General features: G+C 42.0%; 1 protein-coding gene across 4 annotated transcripts in view; it reads right to left on the minus strand.

The window, feature by feature from the left end:
* ENPP2 (ectonucleotide pyrophosphatase/phosphodiesterase 2) overlaps positions 1–12,286 on the minus strand; it is a 76,926-nt gene that overhangs the window by 20,234 nt on the left and 44,406 nt on the right. For 2 of the 4 annotated variants that reach the window (XM_077778919.1, XM_077778917.1), the window contains exons 14-19: positions 9,747–9,778; positions 8,932–9,059; positions 6,587–6,674; positions 6,357–6,444; positions 5,081–5,253; positions 2,285–2,336 (exon numbers count right to left, since the gene is read on the minus strand). In XM_077778919.1, coding sequence (XP_077635045.1) covers positions 2,285–2,336; positions 5,081–5,253; positions 6,357–6,444; positions 6,587–6,674; positions 8,932–9,059; positions 9,747–9,778 — 561 coding nt within the window. Of the gene's footprint in view, positions 1–2,284; positions 2,337–5,068; positions 5,254–6,356; positions 6,445–6,586; positions 6,675–8,931; positions 9,060–9,746; positions 9,779–12,286 lie in introns of all 4 variants that reach the window. The other 2 variants (XM_077778918.1, XM_077778916.1) reach the window with 1 other exon arrangement.

A 12,286-nucleotide genomic window follows, 5' to 3' on the forward strand; every position in this document is an offset into this window, starting at 1 on the left:
ATCTTGTTTTGTGTGTCCTTTTTTTTTTTTTTTTTTTTTTTTGTTTTAGCTTATTTATTTTTGAGAGAGAGAGAGAGAGCACAAGCCAGGGAGGGGCAGAGAGAGAGGGAGACGCAGAATCCCAAGCAGGCTCTAGGTTCTGAGCAGACAGTGCAGAGCTTGATGTGGGGCTTGAACCCATGAACCATGAGATCATAATCTGAGCCAAAGTCGGACGCTCAACCAACCGAGCCACCCAGGCGCTCCTTATTGGTGCCTTTTATAAGAGAAACATCTCATTGTTATTTCTCTGACTCAATGATTGAATATTTGAAAAACTCAAATTATGAGACTCTGCATCCCTCTATCTTGTCAACATTCCAGTTTTTCTAATTATAATGACACTGTAGTTCACCAGCAGCTAGCTGTCCAACGTTTCAAATCACTTCTAGGGTTTGTGGAGGATTTGTATGCCTTCTACCAACTAAGTCCTATTTTTCAAAGCTGTTTATCCAATTACCTGCCCAAGAGTCTGTGTGTTCTTTGCTCAAAGAGAGAAGAGGGAGGGTGGTGAGACAAAAGGCAAGAAGGAGGAAGATAAAGATCTTTATCAAAAGGGAAAATAAGTCAGGGGCGCCTGGGTAGCTCAGTGGGTTAAGCATCCAACACTAGCTTAGGTCACAATCTCACGGTTCGTGGGTTCGAGCCCCACGTCTGGCTCTGTGCTGACGGCTCAGAGCCTGGAGCCTGCTTCCAATTCTGTATCTCCCTCACTCTCTGCCCGTCTCCTGCTTGCCCTCTGTCTCTCAAAAATGAATAAATGTTAAAAAAAATTTTTTCAAAAAGGAAAATAAGTAAATAAAATCCACTGGTTTCCTTGTTCTTTACTTAATCAGATTGAAAACAACACATATGACAAACAGGACCCTATATAAGCTAATAGCTCAAACTATGCTCTCAGGAGAATTTGACAATGTGAATTTGCTGCCTGACTTGGGGCTGCTGTGTTTGAGTTCTATCCGCTTTCTAGCATACTTTTCATCATCCCTTTGCTGTTTTCTATTCCCTCTCCTGAAGTAGCCTACCTCAGAGCCTTTGCCTCCCCTTCTATTTTCTCCTCGTTTTCTGGAATTTCAAAACCAGAAGGAAGAGCTTGTGAGGTAGATGGCACCATTGTTCCTTATTATTTACTGCCTTTTTGTAAAGGAGTATATGCTACCACCCACTGGCATGGATCTTGCAGGACCACATCTTTGTGGAAAGAATACTTCCCTCCTCCATTGATTTCATGTGTTCTGGTTTCACCAGCCAAATGCCTCATAAAAGCAGAAGCACTGAGGGGCTCCTGGGTGGCTCAGTCAGTTGAGCGTCCGACTCTTGATTTCAGTCAGGTCACGATCCCAGGGTGGTGGGATTGAGCCCCATATCAGGTTCTGCACTGAGCGTGGAGCCTGCTTAAGATTCTCTCTCTCCCTCTGCCCTTCTCCTCCACTCACACTCTCCTTCTCTCTCTCAAATAAAAATAAAATAAAAAGCAGAAGTATTGAGACCCACTGCCTGGTTCTGCCATTCCTCTCTTCCCTCTGCCATGAGAAGAGCATGCCCCAGCTAGGGGCCGTTTCTGCACCCTGGATTCCAGAATAAAGAGGACCCCAAGCCGCACCTGGCCTAGAGTCAGCGTACCAAAATGTGAGCATGAAATGCGGCTTTCCTGGTACAAACCATAGAGACTCTCTTCTTTAGGCACAGTCTTGCAAAAGTTGACTAATACATGCATGTTATCATTGTACATTGTTATTTTATGTACAATACACAAACAAGAGGAGAATTAGAAGGCTCAAGATGATCCTCATATAAAGAGGGAGTTCTGATACAGTTTATGGTGCAGATCTCTCCCCCCCCACCCACAACACATTCCTTGCTTCTCCAGGTACGTAAGCTTCAGCGTACGCACAGGCTGCTATTATTTATAACTGTGACTTCCAGTCCCTTCAGAGAAGTCCCCAGCGGCCCCTTCACTTATGACCCCACAGATACACAATGGTCTGTCTGCTTTTCAGAGAGCCTAAAAGCTATTGAGAAACAAAACAGCTAATGGAATTTTTCTGGCTGTTTAAAGCTGGCATCTTGTGTACATAGAATAAACCAATACCCGTTGCCAGATGGATATTAAAATCACGTTGCAACTCCAATTTTAATTTTAAAAAATATTGTGCTTACACTATGAAGTAAATAAGAGGGCTCTTCAATTTTTGAAAACTGAAAAATAAGACTTATCTGATTATTTTTCCCATCAACTCCTCACCTTCCGTGGACCCTTTTACATGAAGGCGTTTGTTGAGTTCATCCAATTTGTTCTTCATGTGTGAAAACCAGAAAAGGAAAGGAGAAAAAAAAAGCAAATCAGAAATGTCCTGTCTTTCCTGCATGCTTCTCTCTACTTAGTATCTTGCTAAATTTGAAACAGGATCCTAAATTCCATCAGTATCACAAGCTCTGTTAAGGAATTACTGTTTTATCTCAAACTGACATTCCAGGCTTCACTTCCCAGTGGATCTGTGGTCATGAGCACCTTTAATATTTCCATGGCTTTCTTTCCTTTCCCTCAAACTATGGATAGTCATGTAACCAAGCTTCCAATTTGGTAAGAATAATTATTTCAGCACATATACATGTAAATGAATTAGAATAGTGCCTCAATATTCCAGATTAATCCTAGGGACACTAACGCGATTCCCAAACTGATTTATGAAATCACTTTTTCCAAGGTTGGGAAGTAATGGCTCAGCAACTCTATCTTTCATTATACATCCGAGGGACACTCTAGGATATGTATATGGAAGACTGGCAATAATGTCTACTGCGGCATTGTTTGGAGATGCTAATAACTGGAAATTACCTAGTTTTCTCAAATAGGAAAAGGAATAAAATCATGACGGTACATTTACACTATGAAATATTAACTATTAGCAATAAAAAATGAATGAGCTAAAACTCATGTATTGATGAATAAAATAACTGCAGAATACATATAGGATAACAGTGTTTACATACAAATGTATAATATGCAAAACTATACCATGAGTTATTTTAGGGAATTATATTAAAGATTAATTAATATATTATTTAGGAGAGATATATGCATGAAGCAAAAGCACAGAGGCATGCCTGGCAATTAGGTGCACTGTCTTCAGGATACTAATTACCTCTGGGGTAGGAACGAAGCAGGGCTGGCAGGGAGTGTATATATGGAGCTTCCACTGAATTTATAATGTCTTCTTTCTAATGATGTGTGCATGTGATATTTATTTTATTAATCTTGTATACCTTTGCAGTGTGTCTGGATTTTTATTAAGAAAAGGAATGTAGTCTTTTGGAGAAACCCAGAGACAAAATAAAGACAATCCAGAATTCCTCTAAAATGGTTTAGGATAGCAAATCCAAAATATTTCTTGTTTTTCAGAAGAAAGGTAATTCCGAAAGCAAGATACAACTGAAAGATTAGTCTAGGGTTATATTTGGAATCCACCTCAAAGGCCACTTCCTATTGACTTTGGCAACACAACACCTCCAGCTGAGGTCTGAGAATGACCTGCCTTATAGTAATTAGCTTTGCTGGGTCTTGTCAGGAGCAAAGGTAGGAAGGAGAAATAAAAGCGGTTAGGGGAAGAAGAGCAAGCTGAATTCCTCCCGTGGTGAGCTCTGCCCATCCTGTGCCCCCCAAAATCCTGGAAGGTGGTAAATAGTAGAAGGGGATAGGGCAGGTGGGTGGAGAGCTATGTTCCATTTTTCCAAGGTCGACTAGAAGGTTCACACATTTACCCATAATAAAACCACACATGCAAAAATAACAGACTGTTTTGCTTTCTGTTGGAATCACATCAACTCAGTGTGGTAACACTGATTTTTCTTGTTGTCAGGACAGTGATTGGTAACCATAAAGGACTTTGATCAATATAAAATTCAGTAAGCAAATTAGTGCTTCACACTTGTAGTTTGATATTCAAAGACTCTCCAAATACAATGTGCTGGGCGATTCTTTCTTTTTCTTTTCTTTTTTTTTTTTTTTAATGTTTTATTTATTTCTAGGAGAGAGAGAGAGACAGCGTGAGCAGGGGACGGTCAGAAAGAGAGGGAGTCACAGACTGAAACAGGCTCCAGGCTCTGAGCTGGCTGTCAGCACAGAGCCCGACGCGGGGCTCGAACCCACGAACCGCGAGATCATGACCTAAGCGAAAGTCGGACGCTCAACCGACTAAGCCACCCAGGTGCCCCATGTGCTGGGCGATTCTATTTGCACCACCACCCTCCATCCATGCTGCACTCTCCCCTCCCCTGCTCTGTACCCTGGGGGACTGACCTCTAGGGACTGTACCAAAGAGCAAGCTTGCCCTCTGATTCCCCGCTGACCTCCACCAATGCATGGCACCAGTGGGGAGCTGGAGGAGAGAGACAACGATGGGTATTTACTCCCCTGGTTTCTCTCCCCAGGCTGCAGTGTATTCACAACACCCATCTACCAAATCCAGTAACTCCCCCCTATACAGCTCCGTCTCCATGTCCTGGTCCCTTTATTGCTCAGGCCTAGGACCGGCACGCTGCGAGCTCCAGGGTGTCTCACTGTCCCTCACTGCCTTGCCTCTACCTTGCCCAACCCATGGAAATAGTCCTCTCCTTAAACATGATTCACCCAATCCTTTTAAATTCTCATTAAAAACCTTTTGTGTATAGGCCATCTGTTTCCCATTGGGACCATGACAGATAGACACATGATCCAGGTTGAAAAAAATGGAAAAGCCTTTGGCTGGGAATTGTAACTCTGCAGAATAGCATCATGAATTCTAGTTTTTTGCCCTTTGTTCTCTATACCTATGCTACCCAATATGGCAGCCATTAGCCATATATATGGCTCTTTCAACTTCAAGCAATTAAACAAAATTGAAAATTTAGTTCCAAGTGTTCAAAACTCATATCTGGTCAGTGGCCAGCACAGATATAGACCATTGACATCTTCACAGGAAGTTTGATTGAACAGCACTGCTCTACACCCAACAAGTTCCTCCATGATAAACATAAAGATTATTTCTACCTTTGGCTCTACCTTATCATCACAGTTACAGCCCAGGTCAAAATCAGACTGAAGGTACATAATCCCGGGATAGTTAGGCCTGGTAACTTCCTCTGGCATGGTTGGTCTGAAGGTATTAGTACGCAGGAGATGATTCAAACTTCCGTGGGTCCCATTATTAGGAGCTGGCTTCAAGCCCAGGAGATCTGGTGAGAAGAAAGAAATGAATTCAGATGCTTTGAAAATATTTTTTGATGAGATATAGCGAGAGTCAAAACCATTCACCTTCCAAGGGTCTGAAAACTCTGAACACAAATCAGAATTGAATAAAGCCAAAATGAGTTGTAAGCACCCCTTTCTGAGATCCTGACCCATTCTAGCCTGAACACGTTTGCCACAGCTTTCTGAAATAGCCATGTTCATTGCCTGACCATAGAGAGAGGCATTCCCAGAAAGAAAGGGTGAAGGAACAGGGCCTTGCCCAGCTATTGCTTATGTCTGTGACAGCTACAGGGACTACCAGAGTCAGTGTCAATGGCCTCCTGCATCTTTGAGAGTTTTTATCCCACCTTTTGAAATGAGACTTATAATCAATAAATAACCCCTAGCCTGCCCTTTCATGCACTTCACAGAAGTATGGGGAGAAGGGGAGGCTTTGGCCCTGTGCCTTAAAAGGCTTCTCTGAAATGAACAGGCTGATTTCATAGCAAGGGAATAGTTGCCAAGCAGGCACACAGTGACTTGCCTAAGCCGGGAGGCAGGACAGGGGAGAGCTAGCAGCCAAGATGGGAAAAGAACCCAGGAGACCCGACTTTCAGACTCCCCCTCTAACCACCAGACTGGCACTCCCTTACTAAATAGGAAAAGCTGTCCTCATTCAGCAACTAGAAGCTCAAGGAAGAAAAATACTTAGGAGCACATAAATAGCTGGCCAGGATGCAAGCTGACAACATTTTAACTGGGCTGCAATGCCAGAGACAGAGGTGGGGGAAAGCTCTGTGCGGAACTCTTCTTGCTTCACCAGGTCTCTGACCAGTGGTGTCGAACTGTAATGTGATGTTAGATCAGCCAGAGGCTGCCAAGAGCAACACTATGAAAACTCCCCATTAGTCAACTGTTAAAGGAAGACAAAGAAGCCTTAGAAGGGGATGATATTCTGTCCTTCGAACCAATGGGCAAGCTAACCAATTTTTTACAGGGAGGTGAAGTGGTCCTAGAAGATGGATACCTCAGTTCTTTCTCTGACCTCAATGAAGTTCATATGATAACTCAGATTGCTTCGTTGGCTTTGATTAAATAAGTGACTTACCACACATAACATTGTAAAGTTCAATGTTTTCAAATGGAGGCACTTTAGTCTTGTACTTAAATGTTGGGCCATAACCTACAAAAACAGTCTTCCAAAAGAAAAGAAAACAAAAACAATTAGGCATTGCTAATATCTAGTACAACCCTTCTACTTATGAATACTGTACAACTTCTCCAGCTCTTCTGAGAATCGCTAGAATCCATTTTCAGTTCACAGTTCTGTGGTCATACCTGCATGCTGTTGACTTTGTTATCAAATCCATGGTCTCCCTGGAAAAAACATTTTCCTGATGGTTTCTTATACACATCCAAAGGTTTCCTACATCAAAACAATTGTAGGATTAGTCAGCATTTCTCATGAAATCACTCCTAAAAAGCCAATTTTGATACACACAAAATCTCTAAGAAGTGGATTTTACAGGCATATTCATCTCTATTTTAATTGCATCACCCTTGTACTGATGAAAAGATGATGCTATTCATTTTCCCCAGGTGCCTTTATTTTGACAATCAGCATAGGACAAACAGGGGCCTCTGAAGAGAAGGCAGCTACCTTCCTGTACCTATCTTTGTACTGAGCAAAGCATTTGTCACCGGTAATGCTCTGTCTGCCAGCGTGCTTCCTTAACTCCAGAAGTGTAGGATTCTCTACTCTGGAACCATATTTGTCTGGTTCCCTTCTATATTCCTATCACTGGGCTCAAAGCCAAGCACGTAATAGGTACTTTTAAAATATGTGATATTTAATCAATGAATGGAGATCTGTATTTGATAAAAATGTTTACATACAAATTTACCTATCAATATAATACAACTAGAGAGTACAACTGAGTGGCAAATTTAACATGTATTAGTGACATATTTAATAAAAGCCCAGGCTCCCATAGACAACACCTATTTACAAATAAGAAAGTGAAAATGTTGCTTTCTAGGCATCAAAATCACTTGACCTTTCTTGTCATGACAGGAAGATGCCTTCTGCTTAAGTGTCATGCAGCACTTTTCCAAAAATACTTCCGTGTTTAGTAATATAAATACTTCCGTGGGTCTCATTTCTATGGATCATGTAAGTGCCTGCAGAATCTATTGCACTGTACTGATGTGTCTGGTGAAAAACAAATTGAACATTTGAGTCCCCACTCTTAGGAAAAGTACTTTCAGCTTGGGATGAGATATGTGCATATGATGACTCAACAATGCAAAGTTAAATTAAAATGGTTTACTGATTATTGGGGTGGGTGGGTGGCTCATCTGGTTAAGCGTCCAACTCTTGGTTTCAACTCAGGTCATGATCTCATGGTTTCATGGGCTCCATCTCCATGTCAGGCTCTGCACTGGCAGCATGGAGTTTGCTTGGGATTTTCTCTGTCTCTCCTCTCTCTGCCCCTCACCCCCTCATGCTCTGTCTTTGCCTCTCTCAAATGAATAAATAAATGTTAAAACACAAGAAGATTTACTGATTAGTAAAATGCCTGGTTTTGGTCTCCACTAATTTGGTCAACTGTCATCATCTCCCACTTCTACTCAACTACCAGCTTTTCTTCATATCAGCCTATCAACTGCTGATATCAAATTTGCTCTGTCTTCCAAGCTGCCCCATCCACAAAACGTACTGAAGACATACTCATCCAAGTCCACTGTGTTCACATCTTTGTAACTATTTCATGAAGACCCATTAGGTCTGTTCCAAATGATCTCAATAATTTCTGGTCTTCATACCTCTCTCTTCATAATCCTAAATATTTAACTCTGTGTAGACCCCTGACAATTACAGTAGGATATTTATGTATTTGTCACATGTGTCCCACCAGGTAGTTCATACTGATATACTAATAGAAGTTTCTAGAGGACCACAATCTTATTATCAGCTTCTCTCCCTTATAAGCGCATTATCCAAGTAGAGTGTGTATAGTAGTTATTCAATTATCACTACAGACAAAACTCGCAAAACTTTTCCTAAGGAGAAAGTCAGAGCAAGAGTGAGTAGAAAAGGGCTTTTGCCAGGTCTGTGTGAAAATGGATAAACTTTTAATGATTAATTCTTTGGAAGTGCTTAGAATTTCCAGACACATTCTACATCAGATTCAAGAGCAAGAACTGGTGTCTTAAATATTGGAGAGTCTTTTGTAGTTCAAAGAAGGTAAACATCTAAAATATTTAAGGCAACAACATTTTCTAAAGTCCTCTACAAATGTTGTTACAGGGTAAGTCTTGTCAAATGAGACCAAATCAGTCCAACTGTGGTTAGGTCCATGTCCCAGCCATACTTTTGACCTGCTCAAGCAATAAGAATAGAGGTTAGAATATAAATGTAAAAAATGAAAAGAGAGAGGAAGAGAGAGAGACCACACAGAGATGCACTGAGAGACTTCAAAGAGACACCAAGAGGCTGAGATCCAGAAAACAGAGATGTGTTGGCTCAGCACTAATTGTTTATCTAGCATAAAAAGTCTTTGGAAATGGTGGGATTTCCAACTGAGATTTCTTTGTTTGATGACTAAGGACCTTATAGCATTCCAGTTGCCAAAGAGGTGGTTATGAAGATCAAGAACAGGGGTAGCCAATCCCCAAGGTACCTCGCGACATGCCATCTGCGGTCCACCAATAAATGGATGTCCTCAATTCTTCTATTGTTGGCATAGTGTAAGCGTTTAGGAAGGTGCTGTTTCATGTAAGGCTTAAAGTGCTGATCTGGTTTTTTGCACTGAAATATAAATGGAAATTGGACGTTTACATGGAGAATTCTCTAGAAAAAGTCCTACATACTCCCTCTCTAAAAAGTCAAAGGAGGTTGTAAGCCAAACAAAAGGTTGGTTAGTGAATAAATGGAATCTGTTATCCCCTATCAAATAATACAAGCTAAAAATAAGTAGGTTCAAAAGGGATTTGATAACTCGGTAGATGATGTGGAAGGTTATCAGAGGGTAGTTTGGAATTTTTAAGATACATTCCTGACTCGTGAGACTATCACTAGCAGCAACTCCAACTCTAAAGCCTTTTCCAACTACTTGGAGTCCAGGACCGGAGGAGGCGGGGTGGGAAGGGAGGAACTGAGGCCTGTGAGATTACATCCTGCATGGTGGGGAGGATGAGGGAGCAGGGTGATGGGCAGATCAGCTTCAGAGAGAGTAAGGATTTGTTTACCCATGAACGAATACTAGTCCGTTCTAATGGAAAGATCAAATATTCTCAGCTTGTGTTATTGCCAAGACCATTAGGGAGTCTGCAGCTGTCCAGTTTTGAAGTTTTGAAAACTCTTAGAGAAACAAATACATGGGATTGCCCGGCAGTTAGGAAAGTGCTCCTCCCGCCCCACAGGGTAGGTGAACCTTGGAGGTGAGTGTGTGGACGCCGCTCCAAGGGCAGAGGCCGCGTGACCTGTGATACTTACCGTGAGATTAGCAATAATGGCTTTAGGGTCATCTGTTCAAAGAGAGAAGGAGAGCAATTTCAAAAAAGATGACAATAATCATTGAGAGAAATAATTTTTACAGCAAAAGACTCAATTATTTCTCTTTTTTCCCCCCTCCTAGAAGAGCTATCACGTTAGGCTCCATTTAAAATATGGTAAGTGAAATGTAGCTGTGTAAGCGGAAACACTTGTATGGTAAATTTCCCTGCAAGGTCTGCTTCTCTTCCAGAAGGGAATCCCTCCTCCCAGAGCACAAAGACAATGCCAGGTAAACAGCTTCTTGAAGTTTCCCCAATAGTCCTCTGGATCTTGGCTTCAGTGTATTTGCAATTTGACATCAGGAACTAAACCGGGCATTTGGGGTTTTTAGTGTAACTTCCTATTTATCTGCAGACCTTTGAAACAAGCTATCATCCACTTTAAGATGAATCTTCTACTCCATTGAGTTATTTTTTTCTAAATGGAGTTTTGTTTCCTCAATAACATCACGGGTCTAATTAGGTAGCCTGCCCTCTCCAGTCACAGACACACACATGGGTGCACCTCCTTTATTTTTACTACCAGCAAACAAAAGGTATTTTAGTCAACACCTTGAACTAGCTAAAAGTAAAACTGTAAATGATGACTGTGTATAAACTGTGGACAGGATTACATTATCTGAAGGTCCCCTTTTGGGGGGTGTGGAGAGAAAGAGCAGATTGTAGGTTGGTTGGATTTTGTTTTGTTTTCAAAAACTTTGCTTTAGCATGTCATTACAGAATCAGCAGAAAAGGAAAGCAGCATAGGGAAGAGACACCAACACTCATGAAGCAGTCCGCCCTGGAATTTAAAAAAAATATTTTTTAATGTTTATTTATTTTGAGAGAGAGAGAGAGAGGGAGAGAGAGAGCATAAGCAGGGGAAGGGCAGAGAGAGAGGGGGACACAGAATCTGAAGCAGGCTCCAGGCTCTGAGCTGTCAGCACAGAGCCCAACATTGGGCCTGAACTCAATGAACCATGAGATCATGACCTGAGCTGAAGTCAGATGCTTAAACTGACTGGGCCACCCAGGTGCCTCAGCCCTCCCTGAAATTTAAATATCAGTGGAGTAGGTCATGTCTGTCATTTCTGGCTGTATCCCCAGAGCCGGGTTCATAGCAGGCATTCAGTCAGCATTTGTTAATAAATATAAATAAATATTTGTTTTTATTTTTTGAAAATACATGACTGGGGTGCCTGGATGGCTCAGTCCATTAAGTGGCTGACTCTTGGTTTTGGCTCCGGTCATGAGCTCATGGTCAGCCCCACATCAGGCTCTGCACTGATAGTGCAGACACTGCTTGAGATTCTCTCCCCCCCCCCCCCCGCCCTGTTCCTCCCCTGCTCTCTCTCTCTCTCTCTCTCCAAATAAATAAGTAAACTTAAAAAAAAAAGGAGAAAAAAAGGTAAGACTAAACTTGCCTTGCAGTGTAAGTACACACACTTCAGAGACAATCTTCAGAATCTTAATTCTAAAGCTATGAAATCCAAAGCTAAAATGTGTATTCTACCCTACTTAAATCGGTGTTAAATTTTAGTTGCATTTTTTAATGGAAAGCAAGTAAGTAATAATGGTAGCAACACTGTTAACCCAAACTGTGTCCCTATCACGTGCAGTCTCTCTGTGCGAACTTTGCAGGCACTTTCTCTCTAGTCATTCACAGCTCCTCTGGGAGGTAGGTGCTAACAGAATCCTCACTAAGCCAAAGGGCATTTAGAAGAGGGCGGCTTCTACACTGGGACCCTAGCAATCTGACTGAGTGAGCCATGCTCTGCATTTCTATACTCTGTAGACTCCTAAAACACAATCCTCAAAGGGTCCAAACAGGGTAAGTCACGTTCTTTGATGACGAAGAAAAATAAACAGCATGGGGCAATCTTGTGCTCAGATAAATCCCAGAGAACTACTGGAAAATCACAAATGCCTGAGTCCACGCTTGGTCATCAACTCTCAGTTCTCAAGTTCTCAGTCCTCTCACGCCGACAGCTCCTGCTTTGCATGAGGGGAAGTGGTCCCCCTCCCCCAGCACATGGTTGTGCTTAACAGCTGGTGAATCTGGGTTCTCAATCCAGCTCTGCCACTTCCTAGCTCTCCTGTACCCCTCACCAGGAACCTCACTTCTCTCTGAGCCTTGATTTCTACTGTTTGCAAAAGAGGCTAATAACACTTGTCCCACAGGGTTGTTAGAAGGATTGAAGAAGACTGTAAACCCATCTGGCTGAAATAGTGATGGGCCAACATATCATCGTCATAGCTAACATTTATGCAGCTTTGACTATGTGCTAAACACTGACCTGAGTGATGTGTAGATAATCTCCCATCAATCTTTCCAACAATCCTTATTTAATAGATGAGGAAACTGAGGCACAGAGCATCTAACTAGCTTGCCCAAGATCACAGAGTAACCGCGTGGCCAAGCTGGGATTTGAACCTAAACATCCTGCCACCTTTTTGTGTGCTGCTAACCGTCCACTCTGCTAGCTCTCACGGGATGAAATC

The sequence above is a fragment of the Crocuta crocuta genome, unplaced genomic scaffold, assembly GCF_008692635.1.
Source record: "Crocuta crocuta isolate KB4526 unplaced genomic scaffold, BGI_CrCroc_1.0 scaffold448, whole genome shotgun sequence".
Taxonomy (NCBI): domain Eukaryota; kingdom Metazoa; phylum Chordata; class Mammalia; order Carnivora; family Hyaenidae; genus Crocuta; species Crocuta crocuta.